This window comes from Amblyomma americanum, chromosome 7, assembly GCF_052857255.1.
Source record: "Amblyomma americanum isolate KBUSLIRL-KWMA chromosome 7, ASM5285725v1, whole genome shotgun sequence".
Classification (NCBI taxonomy): Eukaryota; Metazoa; Arthropoda; class Arachnida; order Ixodida; family Ixodidae; genus Amblyomma; species Amblyomma americanum.
This window is the reverse complement of record NC_135503.1, coordinates 89,621,489-89,643,470: the sequence shown is the minus strand read 5'-3', so window position 1 is coordinate 89,643,470 and position 21,982 is coordinate 89,621,489. Positions and strand designations below refer to the sequence as shown.

The window sequence follows — 21,982 nt, the reverse complement described above, 5'->3', positions numbered from 1 at the left end:
CCGCTAGTAGAAATCAGTTACTCCTCTTACAGCAGCTATAGCTATAACTACGTATAAACTAGAAGACCATAAGGTACACCATCGTACCGAAGCGCCGCCGCCTGCACTACGGTCTTCCGCACGAATATTCGTTTTGTACGAGTGTTCTTACAAGAAGCGAACATTACTACGAATATTTGATTTGTATCCAATTCAGTTCTATCACATTTATATTCGTTTTTCGTCTAGGATTAAAGCTGCACCATTTATATTCTATTTTAGATTTGAAATGTACTACACACACACCCATCAATTTCAGCTGTTCAATTGCGAAAATTCGCAGAATTCGTTACTTATACGCAAACAAGATGTTTATTTGCACCTTGAGCTCCAGAATTTCTAAATAAATTTGGTCTACCGGCCTTGCAATTGACGAAGTCTAGCCGTCTCTTGATGCCCATGTTTCCAGCTTGTTCCGCTCAGCATCTCCTTATCTTCCTACCATTGTGACTGTCCACCATCCTACCGGTAAATATGCTGCTGACATCTGTGCCTATGAGGTCTTGTTTCGCTCCATTAGTGCTTGTCTAAAATTTTCGTCAATAGGTGCTGTATCAAATAAACAGCTTCAACAGCTCTTCCCCAAGTTCCCAATATGAATGATAAAAGAAAACTCTGGCACGAATTATTCATTCATTTCATAAGCTATATACGAACGAATCCAGCAAATGCTAAATGCAAGCAAACCTTTCATTCAGCTTTATCTAATTACCACCTTTCGACCTTGATTACTTCAGTAATTGGAACGACGGTTGTCGCCTATCTACCAGGCTTAGGAAAACTTTCAAAAGTTATCGATTTAAAATGGTACGTTTTGCCAAGTACTATGAAACAAGCGCTTTTAGTGATGACAAAGGAAAACGCTGACGTTTTTCTTAGTTAAGGGAGTAAGAGGTCCTTATGAAAACTTTGTTATTAAATGTCACAATTATCATATTTTCATGAGGCTCGTGTGTAATATAAAACACTCCATTTAATTGCACATAAAACGAACCTTATACACTCGAAAATTATTTCCTGTAAGTTTTTTTGCTTCAGCTGTTAAGAAGTTTTGGTGCAGGCGGATTGCTAAAATGCACACCATGGATTTTTCTCGACCTGAAGAAATACAATAAGAGTAAAGGTATAATATACAGGCATAATATAGAAGTTTATTGCATGGGCTAAAATTGCCACTTTAGAAAAGGTAAGGAAAGTTTTTATTCCACTTTCAGAAGTGGCAATTTTAAAGCATAAGGGCTCACCGTCAGGCCCGCGCCATTGCCACACTGAAGCAACATCAGGCGTGACTCACTTTGCTGGTCCTCGTAGAGAATGGTGAATGACTTCCATTTCTTGTTAAGTATGATATCGACGAACGCCTTTCCGTACAGGTCAGGATCCGGGAAGACGTTCAGTGTGTACGGGTTGCGGTTGGACGTGGGCTGCCAGCTCGTCTGCAGATGTGGCACGTTAAGGTTGGTGCATGCAGACATGGCTAACGAAGTGACCGCCGGTGATGTGGGGCCGATGATGGCCGACACCCTTTGCTTGAAAGACGTGCAGACTGGAATGTGAAGAAAAAAGAAGTGTCAGTTTCCAAACACATCTAATATGCATTGAAGTGAATAATAGAAGGAAGAAAAAATGAATGAGATTATTATAATAGGGGGCGCTAAAATCTCCTTCATGCATGTATCAGCTTCGAACCCGACCGTGGCGGCTGCGTTTTTATGGAGGAAAAACGCTAAGGCGCCCGTGTGCTGTGCGATGTCAGTGCACGTTAAAGAGCCCCAGGTGGTCGAAATTATTCCGGAGCCCTCCACTACGGCGCCCCTTTCTTTCACTCCCTCCTTTATTCCTTCTCTTACGGTGCGGTTCAGGTGTCCAACGATATACATGAGACAGATACTGCGCCATTTCCTTTCCCCGAAAACCAATTATTATATTATTATTATTATTATGTATCGGCGGCCTCAGCGTTAGGAGACTTCCTATAGTAACGACTCGAAGCCCTCCGAGATAACACGGTGCACCAACGACAATACTGACACCACGTGGAATTCGCAGAAAACTCTCTCTTAGCAACCGTCCTGTCTTCGTCCTTCGTCCCGTCCATATGCTACGTTTTTGTTTATAATATGTCTGACCAACTGGCCCCTCAGTATACTCTGTTAAGCTTCTCTTAATCAGTTTATAGTGTGAGTTTTGCGGCTACCATGTTCTGTTAGGAGCTTGAAAAAAGTTCTGTACGTTTGTCTAAATCCAGATATTATACGTGTCAAAGTGTTCGCCTGGACGCGGAAAATAAGATTTAAAATCACAGGTTTCAAGACTGATATTTATTACTTTTTTCCCAATCTGTGCTTAAGCCCGATATGAATTCAAGAACATGTAACGACATTTTCGAACGCTTGTTAAATTAAATAAATATGGAACGAAATAAGTATTTAAATTGGTATCACAGAAAACATGCAGCGGAGCACGGTAGTCCTGGCAGTCTTCCATGATTAAAAACCTTTAATCAATGTGCTTCGGTTAATTCTCAGAGCTAAGTTTCGTGGAGGCTGCTTTGGGAAGGAAACTGTACGGAAGAGCGACTCAGGGTCATGAATAATATTATTTTATGTAAGCGACCGGAAAGGATAGTTCTTGAAGAAAATATTATGAAACGATTGCGCATTTTAATGTTCGCATAGTCTGACCGGGATACATAGCGTTCACGTGATTTTTCGCCAGGGGTGCGTACCACTCTCTGTTTACAGTGGCTAGGCAGGAAAAAAACTACGTGAAAGTTGTTTTCGTAAAGTAAGGAATGGCAGAAAAACAGAGCAGGTGCAAATCAGGTCTATTGCGTTAATATTATTATGATAGCAGGTTTTTAACACGCCATTCACTAATAATTGCAGACCAAGATCAGTTTCTACAAAAAACAAAAATATGTGCATCTATTTAAAAAAAACTAATTTCAGTATAGTCCTGTTTTGACAGTCAACAGCAAGAAGGAAGGATGCAATTTCACAATATATGGCTCACTGTAGCTGTTCCCTCTGGGTTCCGTTATTTTGACGAAATGTCATCGAAGTGTGAAGGGCTTGGCGTCCGTAAGATGAGCGATGGCGTTTACATGCTCATTGAGTAACAGGTAATCAAGTCTTTATTATCAGATACCGTAATGTCATGGCCTGTGCAACCTACCAGCAACAACGATGATTGAAGTAAACTCTCTCGGCTTTCTCGGGACGAGGCAGTGGGTAAGCCCGCTTTTCGGTTATCACTAGAAAAAGACCACACCTTCTTGCTTTTGACACAGTGGCGGGAATCATTCGGCATTTCACTGTGCTGAAGAATAGCGATCCTGCGGTTAGGAAATGTAGCGTATGTAGTCCATGTTTGCTTTCTGTGTTATTTCGTCTCACTATAAATAATGCCTCCGAAAGCCACGCAGTGATGCATTCTATTTTAAATTCATTTTGGCTCTCAAAACGTAATGATTTTTCCGAAAATCAGGCGGAGACAGATTTTGTGTAGTGAAATTTTTGGGCATCCCACCATAATTTCAGCCCCCCAAAACCCTACTGACAATCGACCTTACGCAGAACTCGCCACGAGCGTAAGTGACATGAAAATTGTAAGGCATCTTAAGTTGTAGTTGGGGTTGGGGAGTTGCAGTTGTTACCTCTACCAGGTTCCAATTCAAAACCTACACAAGAGAAGCATATAACCCGCCCCAAATAAATGCCTATAGTGACGGATGCAGTTGACTATGGAAGAGGCATTTTTAGCGCTTCCGGCATAGTGCTTTTTTGCTGACTCATTACCAACAAACTCTCCTCATCAGTCATAATACGCAGAGTATATGACGTAAGTTAACAGTCATTGAAAGCACGGAGCATGGGGGTATTTTATTTTAATTAGTGGTGTTCATCAATGGGGATTGTTAGGGTGATTGTTGAACTATAATTGATTACAAAGCAGTAGAAAAAGTAACCATATGCAGCCGGCGGGATCAGAACCCACGACCTCCGGACAGATTCATGGGCGCTTCAAGGGGCAAAGGGGCCTTGGGTTGACGCATATACATGTCCAGCGATCGATTGTATGCCGATGAATAAACCAGATCTGCTCAAAGCAAAATAATCGCTACTGATGCCACGTCGACACTGAGGATCTTTAGTTTCTTTTTAATTCACGACAAGAATATGCACTTGCAATTGCCGGTACACTCACATTTTTGCTCCACCAATTGCATGAGCACCTAGTTCTTACAACCGTGCGATGTTAATTCCATGGAAAAAATTTTGTGTTCCGACAAACCGTCTAATTCAACAGAATTACCGTTCGATTAATACTGCACAATACATCGTTGTACGTTCATTGCTACATTCGTTTCGTCTGCAACATGCGTTCCGTGGAAGTACGGACGTACGCGGCTTTGATGGTAATCAGAAGTAGAGCAGGAGGGACATGCTCTTTCTGGGCAGCGTTTCAGAACTCTCGTGATACACGGGAGACGCACGAAACATCGTGGGTTTTCGCGGTCTTCAGTTGGTAGAACGCTTGTTTCAGACGGTTGCACACGAGGGTACGAGGGTGCGTTACCACAAAGGGTGCGCTTTCTCGCTGTTTAAAACCCCGGCGGCGATGACCTAGTCGGAGGCACAACCCATTTCTCCGTGTGTGTAAAGGCGACGCGCATTCTCTCACAAGGCCTGCACATGAATGCGAGGTTACCAAGTGCGGTTTTCACGCACATCAGTTGCAGTTGTGAGGCAACGTTGGAACTAACATGGTCTTATGAACATATTGGTGACAATGGTTCAAGCTTGCGATGCGTACCAGAATCCTGGTATTAAAGTTTGCCCTGCGCTCTCACCGAGTACTTAAGTCTTCCATAGAAAACCACTGGAGTGCGTTTCTGGCAATGCATATCAGAACACTCCAAGCATCCCGAGTGGTAATCTGAGGATATAGTGTTTTTTTACAGTGCATTCTTGCGATACGCGAAAATTTGCGTATAAACAAGTTCCCGTTGACAAGTGCGCTTGTCAAGAATTTTTCGCTATGTTTTGTTCTGTGGAAGGGACTAGACGAAAAAGCATGCTTTGGACGGGCGAGGCGAATTCAATCCTTCATTCAATACTTTTTATTTGGAAAAAAAGCTACTATCAAAATTGTTCTTTGCGCATCTTGTGTTCACCGTCGGGTCTGTCCGCGTTTGTTACCCCGCCTGATTTGAATGCATAGCCTTCGAAAGATTGCTAATTGAACAGCTTTGGTGAAAATTACTGGTACCACAAAGACACAACACCACACATGACTAGAACCAATGACTAAGATGGAAATATTCCTGAATGTTAAGAGTTTTCTTTGCCCCCATTCCTTGGACCAAATCTTTTCAATTAGGAATATTTGCAACTCATCCTAAACCAAAATATTCTCTCAAAATATGTAACCTTAACGGAGAAAGAAGCCTACCAGTGGTATATATTGCATTTAAACGAGCCACTAAAATCAGGTGCCAAAACTTGTCGCCGCATCCTAAATTTTGAAATAGAGTGTGAACAACAGGTAATCTTCTCAATTAGATTTTTTGTCAACATTGCGAAGCATTCGCTTTCATGGGATTTCTGGACGTGTCGTCCATGAGAGCTATACACGTGCACCGAATCCAAAGGCGCAAAGTCATTCATTTAACCCCGCACGGCTGTAACGCAGGAATCAAGCTCACTAATAAACAAAAAAAAATAAACCCAGACGATTCCGAACCTCTACAAGCCTTTTCATCACTTACGTGATCCATTCGTGGAAGAACCCTCATACCTATACTTGAGGAACTAAGCTGCTCCCATCAACTGCGCAACTAGGAGGCATGCTATAATGAGTTGTACTGATATCTTAGAAGGTGCCGCAGATTAGGGAAAATTCTAGGGAAAGAGATGTAGAGAGAGAGAGAGGGTTTATTGATAGGAGAGGCAGAGAGGTTGGCCTTGAAAATAAATATCTGGCCTGCTACTCTGCTCTGGGGGACGGGAAGAGGAGATAAAAAAAGGTCACGATGGGGGACAATGATGATGGAAGGAGGCGGATGAAAAACTACTTTAAAAAAAACAAGGCACACTTTCTGACATCACAAACGCGAGACAAGGTCCGTGTCGCTCAAAAAGCGTGAGAGCGCTCGCGTTGCCTTTACAGTTCTAGAACTATCTGGCCATGCGCCGAGGATCAAATCCTCAGAGAGGAGCGATGTGTCCATAGGCTTCAGAGCAGATGCGAGTATGAGTCTTTCACGTGCATACGCTGGACACGCCACTAAAACATGTTCTATAGTCTCTAGCACGCCACATGTGGTAGATTCCGGGAAGTCCGCTTGTCCTATTAAGTGCAAGTATTTGCGCGTGAATGCTACGTTTAAACGTAGTCTACGGATAACGCATGCAATAGGGCGAGGTATTCCGCGAGGAACTGAAAAGGTCTTCGTCGGATCTAGCCGTTTAAGGCGGATGTGGCAGGTGTCTGGCAGGGCCCAGTACCTAGCCGTCGCCCTCCTCATCAATTCCGAAAGGAGACAAGTTGTGTCCACTATAGAGAACGGTACAGCTGTACGCAGGCCACTGCTGAAGGCGCTCCTTGCTTCAGCGTCGGCGGTCACATTTCCATCGAGTCCGCAGTGTCCGGGGATCCACTGAAACACTATACGGTGGCCGTTTTCCTGAGCAAATGATACGAGACTAATGATATCAAGAGCCAGAGCTTGGTAGGCTGTGTAGCGTATTAAGCATCCTAAAATGTGTAGCGCAGGTTTACAGTGGGTGAAAATGCACCACTCGTGAGGCGGTTCTCCGATGTAGAGCTAAGCAGGGGCCCCAAGGTGTTTGTCTATAATATTCTTAGTTGGTTCTTGTTGCATCAGTCGTGCTCTTAAGTGGGTAGGCGGGGATGGGAGGTGATATATTAACGCGAGAGTGTCAGTACCCCCATGTAGAAATAAATTTTTGCGGCGTTGGCGTCACGACCGTTTGAAGCATCGCAACAGGAGCGGCCGGAGCAGGCAGAGTAAATGTGGCGGCTGCCAGAGGTCATGTGACCTTGTGACGTCATCGCAACTTGCCCTCTGTGGCAGGTGGCCATCTGCCCACCGGATTGCGAGAAAACTGCCCACCATGGCACGTGGCAGTTAAATGTATGATTGGTCGCCAGAGGCTGTTCGGGAAGAGCAACATGGGTCTCACAAGCCCCACTGGTGGCTGTCCTTGAAACAGCCACCTTATGAGGCAGTGGCGCATCGCTTAACCACTGCCCCACTGCGCCAGTAGTGGTATGAGGACACCTCGCGATCTATAAATGTAAAGTAGAGAATGACCAATTGCGCATATGTGGGCATTAAACCATTAAGCTGTCGCGTGGCACCCTTAAGGAGCGGCCTAAGTGTACCCCCCAGTTTTTTTCGTTTTTTTTTTTGTCGCAGAACAATGAAACTTTCATGCGCATTTGGAAGCTTACTGAATGCTCGAATAAAAGCATTGACTGAAATACCCCCCGCCCCTCAGTTTTGACTTTTTAAATTTTTACATGCTTAACTGCTATACCAAAGTTGCAGAAAGCCTGGCGTGAAAGCAGAACATAGTAGGCGGTCTGCATGTTTACCTAAAGGAATAATTCCTGAGTGACCTTGTCCAAACACATTCGGCAACCTAATTTTTTTCTACGTAGAATTTTATATCCAAGCTTGCCTAAATGCACTCATTACTTCGAATCATAATAGTGACAAAAAGAAAAATTGGGAAATTGTTTTGGAAATATAGCAACTTCACTCCATAAAGAAATCATCACGAAACACAATGAAATAAAGCGGATGAAAAAGCAGTACACATTTGGCGTAGCTAAACAGACTAGACGTCCGAAGTCGCGTGTTTAACATGGCGCCCGTGTGTGTTGGGATGTCAGTGCACGTTAAAGATCCCCAGGTGGTCTAAATTATTCCGGAGCCCTCCACTACGGCATCTCTTTCTCCCTTTCTTCTTTCACTCCCTCCTTTATCTCTTCCCTTACGGCGCGGTTCATGTGTCCAACGATATGTGAGACAGATACTGTGCCATTTCCTTTCGCCAAAAACTAATTATTATTATTATTATTATTATTATTATTATTATTATTATTATTATTATTATTATTATTATTATTATTATTAATATTATTATTATTATTATTATTATTATTATTATTATTATTATTATTATTATTATTATTATTATTATTATTATTATTATTATTATTATTATTATTATTATTATTAACATGGACGGCTCATGATTTTGCTTTGCTGAGCCGCCGACACGTCTGGCGGCGATGTTACTCTCAGGTCAAGCTCTCATCGACGTTAAGCTGGTGTGGTTGGCGCTGCAGATGGGAGTTTAAGACGACAACGTGCAATACACAGCGCGAGAGCGTGTAGCAATTCTCTCACCTGTTTTTTGTAACATTTAATTAAGCTCAATTCCATGTATTCAAAATGTGAAAACTTATGTGTACGCCGACGATATTGCATTTTTTGCATCAGCAGGTGACATTCACACTCTTTATCGAACCCTGCAAAATTACCTCAATGTTCTTGGCAACTGGTTAGGAAGAATTCATCTGTCCCTTTATGTGAAGAAATGCGCATTGTTAGTATTTCCAGTTTCTATTCCTGTAAATATCTGCCTGGTCTATAGAAATAACATAATACCTGAAGTTCAGACGGTGAAGTATCTCGGAGTAATATACGACTCTACTTTTTCTAGCGGCCACACATTGAGCAAGTTTCGGCAAAAGGAGTTCGGGCCATTGGCATCCTGCGCAGTCTTTGTAGTGTTAGCTCAGGCATGAGAAGGCATACACTTCTGATGATTTATAAAATGTACGTCCGCCCAATTTCGGAGTTCTGGTGTGTTTTATTCTCAGGAGCTCCTGCCTATAAACTTCGCCCTCTTGTGCTGCTGGAACGTGAGGTGTTGCGCCTTTGTCTTGGGTTTCCAAAATATGTAACCAAAGCTGTTCTGCACCTTGAGGCGCGAATGCCATCGTTATCAGCTAGGTTTCGCCTTTTAACAGTTCAAACATTTTTAAAATTGTGTGACTCACCTCTTCGCGCTTCCAGTATAATATTTCTTAGTCATCCTTCGCCTTTTTTAGTGCTGCCTGGTCTCGTTTTCATACCCCGCAGATATGTTACGTGCAGTCCCTCCTTGATCCCATAAATATTCATTTCACAGATGTCGGCCAATTGCATAACAAATCATCATCTGTACAGATTGAATTCGATGACATTTTTCCATGGAATGCAAAGCTGCAGCCCTTCCCGCTTCTTCAGGGTCTGTTGCAGGACCACCTAAGATGCTTTCCCTCTCATGTTCTTATTGCTACCGATGCCTCGCTGGATCGCGAGAAGGCAGGTGTGGGAATTTTCTCGCCTTCACTGGATTGCTCTTTTTCTCTCCGTCTTCCTGTATTCTCTCACATTTTTTCTGGCTTATTTATTAGCAGTAATCTTAGCGTTACGAAAATTAGAAAATATCATTTCCCAGGTCGTGGTTATGACAGACTCTCTGTCCATTTGCTCTTCCTTATCATCACCCACTGAGTCTCGGGCATTACGCCTATTTAAGTTCCTGATTCCGCTCCATCTAAATTCGGTAAGGTTGCCTTGGGTACCAGGTCACATGGGTTTTCACTTCAATGAGGTTGCAGATTCCTTAGCAAGAGCCTCTCTCAGCGGCCCAATTGTTGCTGTCCTGCCATCGTGTGCATATACAGCTGCGGTGAGGTTTCGCAGCTACACAATATTTCAGGAATTTGCTGCCTCGGCTCTTACATCATCTGCCGAATATCAGCATCTTCTGCATCCTTGGAGAAGCAAAGACTGGCGCTCGCGCAGACTAGAGGTCTCTTTCACGCGCTTGCGTTGCCGGGTTACCCTTCTAAATTTCTACCTTCACAGATCTGGCCTGGCAGCTTCCCCACTGTGCCCTTTTTGTGCCGAACCTGAGACAATAGATTACTTCCTGCTGTTCTGCCGCCGCTTCTCTCATTTGAGGAAGCGTCTTTTGCAAATTCCATTTCATCAACCTGGCTTGCCTGTGTCCTGCGCGGTTGTTCTTTCCATTGGCGTTTCTTTGCTTGGACGAAGCGACAGGAGTGTGCGCTCTGCTGTGCAAAATTTTCTTCAAGAAACGCAGTGCCTCCCATTCTAATTTCTACTTCCCGCTCTCAATCAGTACCACATTGAAACATTACAGGCATTGTATACGGTTATGCACATTAAGCCATTGTCCCGTCTTCGAGCTCCAAGTTAACAGGAGCCCTGTCCTTCCGTCTTCCAATCTATCAGACTACATCCTATTACCAATCCTTTTCCCGTCAAAACTTTCCTGGATCCAGCAATTAACCGCCTGTGTCTTGGCCACTCCCCCGCAGTGGGTATGTGTCAGCAACGTCTGAGGCCTTCCTTCCTTCCTTCGAGTTCAACACGGGCGTAATCGGCTCTGGCGATAGCACAGTTCCCTGGTGCAGCGGCCAGGTAAGCAGATCTATTCGCGCCGCCGCAGGTTCGAAGCCCAGTCACGGAAAATATATATTTTATTTCGGAATGGGCTGTCGCTATGCTAGGTTTTGCCATGGTCACCTTCAAAGTAAATCTTCACACAAACTCAGTGAGATGTCTTTAAATAGCGCTTTCGCACTTGAACCGTGCAAGCATTGTTGCGCTACTCTTTCTATAAGCAGGGGGGTCAGGTCAAAAACACTTATCAGAACACTAGCACTGAAGTTGTAGAAGCGGTTCATGCTCATCAAAATGGCACCGGACTAATTTCCAGCCTTTTTGGCCAAAGATGCATTCGGATATATTCGTCCTTTCTTTATTCTGCTCTTCATACCCTTTTTTTCTCTTGCAATCCTTTTCTGTTATGAGCGTGAAAGATTGTGAATACGCTATCCATCTCTGACACCGCGCGAAATGAGTCGCGGACGGTGGACTCTTTGCTGTTTCCAAGGCGACAAAGCGTAGTGACAAATAATTCAGCCCCGGCCATCAAAATATTTGTCCTAATCGTGCACGATAACCCGTTGGCGCATCCCGCCCTGTCGGCAAAACGGAGCTTTACCCGCGTCGGAACAGCGCTGCAGCGCTTTGGCTAGTTGTTTGTGCTTCGCCAAGCACATCGCATTTGGTGCCGGGCGCCGACACCGGGCCGAAGGTCGGCTTCTGACGGCACAGTGGGGTGATCATCACGGGGTGAAGCTACTTACCTATGCTGCAGCGCCGTCGCATCGTTCGCCGTCATCAGTCGGTGGAAACTGCCCCGCGCGGCCGCCGTATACATAGTGCCCAGAATTAACACACGGTATCATAGTCACTTTCACTGCCGCTCTCTTTTCTATGTATTTGCGACGGATTGCACAACACGTGAATTCTTTTCGCTGATGGCGGCATGGTCTCTCCTGTGTTTGATTAATTTGCCGGTGATCGATTCGACTCTCTAGCGATAACATACATGCGCTTCCGCTTTCCGCACTCATGCTTGGTACGAAACATAGGACAATGCATCGCTAGCGCCAGAATATCGTTCAACACAGAAGCGCGATCTCGCAAAATAGCAGCCCCAGAACCGCGAACTGCCGATATGCAAAAGCCCCGCTGAGCCACCGGTCAGAGCGCTCGGCTACTGATCCGGAGTTCCCGGGTTCGAACCCCACCGCGGCGGCGACGTTTCGATGGAGGCGAAATGCAAAGGCGCCCGTGGGCTGTGCGATGTCAGTGCATCTTAAAGATTCCCAGGTGGTCGAAATTATTTCGGAACCCTCCACTACGGCGCCTCTTTCTTCCTTTCTTCTTTCACTCCCTCCTTTATCCCGTCTTTACGGTGAGGTTCAGGTATCCGCCGATATGTGAGACAGATACTGTGCCTTTTACTTTCTCCACAAAACCAGTTTCAATTTCATTTCGATAGGAAAAAGACAGCGCGGGAAACGGCGCCTATCTGCCGCCACAAACAAGGCGCACTAGGCATCACGTGACACGACAGACCAATCGATGCTAAAGTTGTTTTATGAGAAACGGAAATGACACAGCAACTATCTAACATGTCGGTGTACGCCAGAAATGCGCCGTAAGAGATGGGGGGAAGGTGGGAGTGAAAAAAGAAAGAGACAAAGAAATGCTGTAGTGGAGGTCTCCGGGAAATAATTCAGACCACCTGAGAATCTGCACGTGCGCTGACATCGCGCAGCACACTAGCGCCTTTTGCGTTTCGCCTCCATCGAAACGCCGCCGCCGCGGTCGTGTTCGAACCCGGATACCCCGGCTCAGCAGCCGAGCGCTCTAACCACTGAGGACCCGCGGCGGGTGGCCAATCGATACTAAGCAGCAATGTTCAGGAGGCTGTAGTGTTTTACGGTTTGTGAGTGTTTTTCATCGTGGGCAGATGATTACAACGGGAGCGGAATTGCGGTGAAACCAAGACGCCGATCGAATTCTTCAGAAAGAAAGTTTTAGTTCAGCGCACCTCTGTGTATTGACTTTTCCTTCGATGTGCCCGTCTTAAAGCACTCCTTATGTCATGATGTCGAATTACGAACTAGCAAAGCAAATAGCCTTACAGGTACCAAATCTGATGTTTGCTATAACGCGCCGCGGTGGCTCAGAGGTTAGGACGCTCGGCTACTGATTCAGAGTACCCGGGTTCGAACCCGACCACGGCAGCGCCGTTTCGATGGAGGCGAAACGCAAAGGAGCCCGTGTGCTGTGTGATGTCAATGCACGTTAAAGATCCCCTGATGTTCGAAATTATTCCGGAGTCCTCCACTACGGCACCTCTTCCTTTCTTCTTTCACTGCATCCTTTAACCCTTCCCTTATGGTGCGGCTCAGGTGTCCACCGATATGCGAGACAGATACTGTGCCATTTCCTTCCCCCCCGAAAAAAAAACAATTTTCATTTTTTATAATTATCCGGAGTATCCGGGTTCGAACCCGACCACGGCGGCTGCGTTTTTATGGAGGAAAAACGCTAAGGCGCCCGTGTGCTGTGCGATTCAGTGCACGTTAAAGATCCCCAGGTGGTCGAAATTATTCCGGAGCCCTCCACTACGGCACCTCTTTCTTCCTTTCTTCTTTCACTCCCTCCTTTATCCCTTCCCTTACGGCGCGGTTCAGGTGTCCAAAGATATACGAGACAGATACTGCGCCATTTCCTTTCCCCAAAAACCAATTATTATTATTATTATTTTTTATAATTATTATGAATAATTGGTTTTGGAGGAAAGGAAATGGCGCAGTATCTGTCGCATATATCATTGGACACCGGAACCGCGCCGTAAGGGAAGGAATAAAGGAGGGAGTGAAAGAAGAAAGGAATAGGTGCCGTAGTGGAGGGCTCCGGAATAATTTCGACCACCTGGGGATCTTTAACGTGCACTGACATAAAAAAGATCCCCAGGTGGTCGCTTTTTTCATTTTCACGATTTGATCCCCGCGTGTTCTCAAGATTTAGGAGGGCGAGAAAAAGCGTTCATTTAACCTTAAAAAAGTTTGAAACGCTGGCGACGCATAACGGGTAACACGGCATGGATCGAAATCAAATCTCACGGGCTGAAACTTTCGACAGATACTGTAGCTTCTCTACTGAAAAAGCTTCTCTCTAATCGGTTTGAAACAGTAGCTCAGACAGGCTCAACGTAACTTCCTCAAGAAAAACCGCTTCTCACTCAGCCACTCAGGATGCTCTTACAAGCATGGTCATGGCAACTACCATGAAGTTTCTAATTTCAAGCGAGCGAAAAAAATAGCATCAATGCGTGCAAAGGGTACTTATGGGCTTATTTGGGGGAATTTGGGAAGTAATTTCAATACTTAAAGCTTTCGGCAGCCTCGCTATCCTAAGCGATCCGCCTGCTGTGCAATACGTGGAATGCTGTGTATATAAACCTTTGATAAATAAGGTGCCGTTTTGAAAATATTAAAGCGAAAAAGCTTCACTACACCAGTTTTTCGAGCCGTGAGCGGGACCGCAAGTTTCACTTTGAATGTAGCTAGAGGTCAAACTATGAACATGACTGTTGGTAGTCAGGTTTGACACATGACGTCAGCTATAGCAGAGACAGCAGCAGCTGTTACAACTACTATCTCGACTTTGACCTTGACCTTTGATTTTAGCCTTGACTTTTGGTCAAGCGCGAAAGCGTCTGCCGGCATCGCATGCGCAGGTCATTAATGTGGGTTCTGCATAAAACGCCGGTGCACTTCGATGCGTTCAGCGGAACGCTAGGTGTGATCGACGTGACGCCTGCCGCGGAGAGAGGCAGATGTGCGCCCCGTCACCGCGTTGCGTAGAGGAGGAAAGGAGGCATCCCAAATGGGCTGCCTACTCCCTCAGTGACGTCACACACCTTGACCGAGCGAAGCGGGAAGGATGGATGGAAACAACTTTTATTAGACGAAAAAAAATCTTCCAAGGTGGTCCTCGACCGGTCCAGGAGTCCACGGGCTTGTGCTTCACATAAAGCCCGATCAACCAGCCATTTCTGGCCGGTGGGCTGAGCGGTCCGTAAAGCAGCCTCCTAGGAAGAATGAGTGGGATTGAGGATGGGGGTACTGCCTGTGGGGAAGGACATTCCCAAAGGTAGTGGAAAAGTATGGATCTGGGCACGCCACAGCTGTTACAATGAGGAGGAAAGGTGGGATGAAAGCATGACAGACGGTAGGGTGAAATAAACAGCCGGTCTGTAATTGTCGCCATGTGGCGCTGGATAAGGGCGACAAGGAACTGTGGGATGGTAAAAATGTCATGTGGCTGACTTTGTAGAATGTGGTGGTTTGATGATATGTATAAAGGACCGATGGGGCCTCTTGCGCAGGGTTGGGTGCCTGATCGTCCGGGGTCCTGGAGAAGAGTTCTAGGGCCAGCGCATGAACGCGCTCTATACCGGGGATCGAGGCATGCCCAGGGATCCACGACAGAGTAACATGGCTGTGGCAAGAGTACGGTGTGTGGCCGGCGTCGCCACGCCCTTTAGGTAGTGGCGGTATGCGGCCTGGGAATCTGTGCAAATTTCGGTTATGTGTTTGTCAATGGTGGAGTGGGTCCGCGCAAGTGCGGTGGCGGCTTATACCGCCTCTGCAGGCGAATTAGTTCGGATAGTGGCGGCGGCCCCCACTGTGTCGTCTTCATAGGCTGCGACTGCCGTGAAAAATCCTACTTTACAATTTTCTGCCACGTCGACATAAAGGATATCGGAGCGGTTGATGTATGTTTTGGTGTAATCGCTCGCTCGAACCTGCCGCCTACCATGATGGAGTCTAGCGCTCATATCGCGCGGCAGGGTCTTCTGATATATATGACCCTGGTGCGCAGAGAAATCATGTAAGCTGTAGGACTTGTTGGGGTGACAATGGGTGTATTGAGACAGAGCTGTCGCAGTAGGCGTTGTCCTGTTTCTGTGCGACTCAGACGGACTAATTGGTTGGTGCGTTGATTTTTATTGATTAAATCACGGTATTGTGGGTACTTCCTCGATGGAAAGAAACGCTAACTATCCGGAGGCAACACGCCCCACTATTGGAATTTATTTTCATTGCGCTTTTACCTGGGTGGTAACAAAAAGACGTTAGAGTCGTCGTACGTTGTATCATGGACGAGTATAGGGTCTTTTTGTTATCGCCGAAGTAAAAGCGCGGTGAAAAGAAATTGAAACAGCGGGTCGTGTTGGCGCCGGGTTGTTCGCGTTTCTTTCAATCGAGGTAGTACCAGTGTCCAGGAGACGTTTCGTGCTAACCATCCATGGAAGACGTAGGGCGGAGGTGACAGCCGTGCGTATTAGGATGTCTGCCCGTTGTTTTAGCGCTGAGTGAGCATCTGGTATCGGGGGTAGTATGTAATGCGGCTAATGATTAATGCATTTGTCATATTGAGGGTCTCGCGTTCAGACAGCCAATGATTGCCTGCTGCCACCGGCCTGATTAGTGCAGCGACCTGTTTGATCTGTCTTTGTAAGAGCTGAAGGGTGGCTGTTGCATCGAGTGTGTTGTTCATGACAAGGCCGAGAATCTTCACCTGAGACACAATGGAGACTGGATTCCCATATATGTGCAGTTCAATGTGGTTGTCACTGGGGAGGGATTTCAGCTGTAAGAGTTTCTGCTTTTTTTGGAGAGCTACGGAGGCCTGTGTTTGCTAAATGAGCGGTGGTGATGTCTATGGCAGATTGCAGGATATCCTTGGCTGTTTTAATGGATCCTCCCTTTGTCCAGAGGGTTATATCATCTGCGTATATGGCTGTGTGGAGCCCTGGGATAGCCGCAAGAGCATTTGCCAGTGGCGCTATGGCAATGTTAAAAAGTAAAGCTCATAGGACCGCCCCTTGTGGTTAGGCAGGGGGAAATGCTGGGAGGTGGCATCCCCAAGCTGGAGTTCTGCCGTGCGTCCCTGAAGGAAGGCCCGAACCTATTGCCATATGCGGATGCCGCAGCCTGTAGTGGCTAATGTCGTCGGGATATGGTCATGGCTTATTGTGTCTAAAGCCTGATGAATATCCAGGGACAGTATGGCGGAGCAGGAAAGTGTCTGCTGGAATCTCATGTGTAGGGTATGAATGTGGATTCTGCATAAAACGCCGGTGCACTTTGATGCGTTCAGCCTAGCACTAGGTGCGTTCGATGTGACGCCTCCCGTGGAGACCGCCAGTCGCTCGACCAGAAACGTAGCCAGGGAAATTCAGCTTTTTGCTTTCGACCAGGGTTAACCATAGCTAAACCCCCAGCCATTTTTCTCTTCTGTTTTACTTTTTATTCTTTCTCAACATTTTTTTCTTGCTTTTTTCTCTTTGCCTACAAGGTATTTACTAAGGTAATCGCTAATAGAGTCAGTGCAACCTTAGACTTTAATCAAACAAATTGTCAGGAAGGCTTTCGTAAAGAATACTCAACAATAGATCATATTCACACTATCTATCAGGTATTAGAGAAATGCGCAGAATATAAACAACCACTATATACAGCTTTCATTGATTACGAGAAAGCATTCGACTCAGTGGAAAACTCAGCTGTCTTACAGGCATTGCGGAATCAGGGTCTAAAAGAGCCCTATGTGAAAATACTTGAAGGTATCTATAGAAACTGCACAGCTACCATAGTCCTCCGTAAAGTCAGCAATGAAATTCCAATAAGGAAGGGCGTCAGGTAAGGAGATACGATCTCGCCAATGCTATTCACCGGTTGTTTACAGGATGTATTCCGAGGCCTGAATTGGGAACAGTTGGGGATAAGAATTAATAGAGAATACCTAGATAATCCGCAATACGCTGATGACATTGCCTTGCTGAGACACTCAGTTGATGAATTGCAAAGCATGATCAATGATTTAGACAGACAGGAGCAGTACGTTGGGTCTAAAAATTAACATGCAGAAAACCAAAGTAATGTTCAACAGTCTAGCTAGAAAACAGCAGTTCACAATTGGCAATGAGGTGCTGGAACTGATAAAAGAATTCGTCTACTTAGCGCAGGTAGTGACAGCTGACCCGGATCATGAGAGGGAAATAAGCAGTAGGATAAGAATGGAATGGAGCGCATATGGCAGGTTCTCTCAGATCATGAGTAGCAGTTTACCAATATCCGTAAAGAGAAAAGTGTACAACAGCTGTATCTTGCCGGTACTCACCTACGGGGCAGAAACGTGAAGGCTAACGAAAAGGGTCCAGCTTAAGTTAAGGACATCGCAGCGTGCCATGGAAAGAAAAATGATAGGTGTAACGTTTTGAGACCGGAAGAGAGCAGAGTGGGTGAGGGAACAAACACGGGTTAATGACATCCTAGTCGAAATCAAGAGGAAGAAACGGGCTTGGGCAGGGCATGTGATGCAAAAGCATAACTACCGCTGGTCCTTAAGTGTAACGGAGTGGGTTCCAAGAGCAGTCAAGCGTAGCAGGGGGCGCCAGAATGTTAGGTGGGCGGATGAGATTAGAAGTTTGCAGGCATAGGGTGGTGCAGCTGGCAAACAAAGGACAGGGTTAATTGGAGAGACATGGGCGAGGCCTTTGCCCTGCCGTGGGTGTAGTCAGGCTGATGATGATGATTATGATGATGATGACTGTGGAGGCATGAAAATTCCCTCTCCAATTGTAAGAAAGAGGAGGCATGATTCCGAAATGGCCTGCCACGGCCAGTACCTAAAACAAAATGACTATCATATTGAAAATCACTGATAACGGCCAAATGACTCCGAAAAAATAAAATTATTAAGAATTAATCTACCCAAATGAAATTATCTACGCAGTACAACATGAAATGGTGGGCACGATGATCAGACATAATTTGTAGAGCAACAACGCAACGGCACGAGGCCAAAGGTAGAAAAGAGACGAGACAGCGCTGCCTTATCTTATCTACGGTGGACTCAGCCAAAAGCATAGCAATGTTGTTAAGCCGTTAATGTTGAAGAAATATCTTAAGAAACTCAGAAATACATGCAAATAAATATAATAAAATATGAAGACAAGATACGAAGTAGAAGAGAAGCAATTAAAAGCAGCAATACGAAATGCTGACGCATTGTCATCGCATAATGATTAATAAGCACCCCTATAATATTTCTGCTGCCTTTTAACGCTATAGCTGTTGTCTGCATCGTTCGCCCAGAAATTACCGCATGTGAAATACCCTGCCACAAAATCTTTCCTGCACAAGTGCTGCGATTTGAGCTTGTTGGTTACCGATGATCATTGAAACAGCGAAAAGACGTGAGCAGCGCTCGTGGTGTCTCCTTACAGTGTCCCGTCTTTGTGTTGTTCCAAATATGATAAATCTTCACGGAACAGCTTAAAACGACAGTACCTCGTGCAGAGCTTCCTCTTCCCGAAAAAATTAGTTCTTGGCGCCCGTTGCCTGGTTGAGAGTGCTTTTCTCGTGCTGGTAAGAGCTCCATCAAGGTGTTATTGAAGCAGCTCAAGAACGACGAGTCACTGAGGGTGAATTTTAATGAGAAGAATATTTGTTATTATGAAAGCAGAAAGTGAGACCACCAATTACGCCTTGAGGTAGTTCAAAATCAAAGTATGGTTGCTCTTCTTTTCAAGACCGTTTCGCACTGTATATTCTTTCTTTTCGTTTCAAAACGAGGCTAGGAATTATTTTAAACAAATGCCAAGAACCGCTGCTGTTTGGGGATGACCGCTGCAGGGAATGCCGGTCCTACTGCTTTTTCTCTTTCGAATTTTGGTTTTGCAAGCCTACACTGATGACTTAATTCTTGTATTAATGTTCAGTCATTCAATGAAAGCACCACAAGCATTTTTAATACGACAGTATTATGAAGGCCATGAAGGCGAAAACTACCAGACGTCAGTAGCGGTGTTGGCGTGAATTGAAGCCTAAACTTGCAAAGCGTGGTTGGTTAAAGAGAACAGAAATGAAATCAAAACAAAATTTAAAATTGGAATATATTGGCTAGTGAAACAAAAATACTCTCCCGTTTTCTTCAAATCAATCCAATTAGCAGCGCTTTATTCTTTAAGTGTTTTTCTGCGCCTACAAGGGGGAAGATTATTTGCAGTTACACTACCTTTTGCATTCGTATTACTAACCACGTCTATGCGACCTGCTCACTTGACTCGGCCACAACATTAGGGCAAGCTTTGGAAATGAATGCTTTAGCAGTTCATTACTACTAACAATGAAACAGTTCTTCCATCTAGCAGAGCTGATGTGCTTCTACAAAGCCACATTTCCCCGTGGTTTCATCCTGCTGAGGAATCCATTTCTGAAGCAACTGCCGCCAAACAAGCGCAAAAATTTTCCGTAACAACTTTCGTGCGCTGGAATCAGATTCGTCCCGCAGTCGTAGATGCAAAATTTTTACGTGCTATGCGTTGAACCTCGCAGCTTCGCCGTCTTGGGAGCATAAAGGAGCTTAGAACAATTGAGGCGACGCATATCTGGAAAACAGTACATAGGAAATGGCACTATTCCCATGAAGCGTTCTCTCAACCAACTCTTTCTGTTCCAGCTTCCACAAAGCGTACATAGATTCACCGTTCCAACCACGCAGACAGATTCATCGCTCCAACCACTGGCTTTGCGAAAATATTGCACGCCAAGCAAGCAACCCGGGAAAATAGACACGCCGCTCCAAACTTCTGGATGCTGTCAATTTTTTGCGAATGCTTTTCTTCACATTTCTGTTTCTATTGAAGTAGTTAACTTGCAAAAGAAGAATGACAGAGCTGGATTGCTTCTTTCGTGCTTCCCAAGGAATGGCATTCTTACGTAATTCGAGTGGGATGTGGGGCTGCCATCATAAGCGGGCCTTCCTGCTGACTACCTTTTCTAATGAACTCTCCTCGCATCGCTCGATTCATGCTCATTCAGTTGGAAGATAAGCTTGCGTTAGAAGGCTTAGTTGGAGAGCCGATTTTTTTTTCTGTCAGTTGCTCGTGCAAAACAATTACCCTCGGCGTCATAATGTTGAAAAAAAAATGGACTCTGTTCTAAATGTTCAGATGCTAATTGATGCACGCTTCAATGGATGTGACTTGCCATGGTCCCAAGAGAGTCCTGCGGCCTCGCCAGTAAATTGAGACTACAGCTCAATAGCACCATGGCGTCGATGCAGAACGCAGCTCCTTGCCAAGGCCCCGTTCACGAGCTATACAGTACGAAGAATCGTTAATGGCAGTGGTTTACCGTTGCCTATGTCCATGATGCTAACACTACAGTGGCAACATGCCACACGCAGAAGGCCGCCTCTTTCTCCGCCATAACTTCTGGAGCACTTTAGCATACGCTACCACGAAAGAAATGCAACAAGGCTTAACGCGGCCAAATTTCGCCGTCAGCTTCATTCGAAACCGCATAGCACGGCGACGTTAAGATCTAAAAGTACGCACGATACGACACCCATCGATGATTGCGATTGATGATCCACACAGTACAAAGCGTTAGGAAGCCTTGGTTAGAGCCCGTTCTCCTCAAAGGTAACTAAAGAAAATCGCCGAACTGCCTGGAATTTCTCCACGTTTACCACAGCCTTCATCTCACGTGTAGCTCCGCTCCGTGCCAGGCACTGGTTCATCACAGTTCATGCCTGTGTTTGTACTCTGTCCTATATTTTTTTCTCTCATTGTAGCGGAAGCCATGAGGCGTACTCAGGTTTCAGAGACTCTGATAGGAGGAATGGTGCCGGTTAAGGTCACAGTAACAGAAGTTTCCTGGTCTGTCTTTCATTGGTCATTATGCGCAAGACGTTGGGAAACGTGAATAAACGCGTGAACTTTGCCTATGAGCAATAAAAATTTTTGACTGAATTTCTCCTCTGATGTGGTTTCGGTTTCGCTTTCAACCGCCGAATTATGGCTATGGGTGAAATCAGTCATGAGGCCCCGTGACGCAAGAATAACAGAAACAGTGATATAATAGCCGCCTGTTTATTTGTTATTCTAGCTCTTGGGGCACGCTAGCGCAACACTTTATGTGAATGAAAACAAAGAAGCCACAATGACATCGCACACTTTATGTCTTGCAGGACTTGACGTCAACACTTACGTCATGGACACCTTTGAGCTGCTGAAACAGACACCGTGTGAGAGCAGGCACTCTATTACAAATTATCTATTGCGATCATAATGCAGCTTTGGCAACTACGGGATGTTCACGATGCCCACTGGGCGACAAAAATGTCGTGTGGGGGGAGCATGCATTGTAATGTCTTGCTCATCACTGCAAAGAAGAGAACAGTCAACCAAAGATTTCCTGTCTTTAATCCTATGAGCTAACTTCTCTTAAGCTCATGATCCATGACGCGCTGCCGTCTAACTACACAATGCAGAGGAACGGTGACGTTCCTGATTGGCTGATAGCATTTGTAGCTTGAACATCTTGGCTGGCAACATTGGTAGCTTGAGCATCTGTTCCAAGATATTTGCACGTTGTAAGT

The 21,982-nt window shown here is 45.4% G+C and overlaps 1 protein-coding gene across 3 annotated transcripts in view; it reads right to left on the bottom strand.

Annotated features, from left to right (window-relative positions):
- Window positions 1-21,982, bottom strand: part of LOC144099389 (glutamate receptor ionotropic, kainate 2-like) — a 109,202-nt gene that overhangs the window by 52,769 nt on the left and 34,451 nt on the right. For 2 of the 3 annotated variants that reach the window (XM_077632638.1, XM_077632640.1), the window contains one exon: window positions 1,334-1,585. The exons of the other annotated variant lie outside the window; for it this stretch is intronic. In XM_077632638.1, the coding sequence (XP_077488764.1) occupies window positions 1,334-1,585 (252 nt within the window). The remainder of the gene's footprint in view (window positions 1-1,333; window positions 1,586-21,982) is intronic. 3 annotated transcript variants of the gene reach the window in all.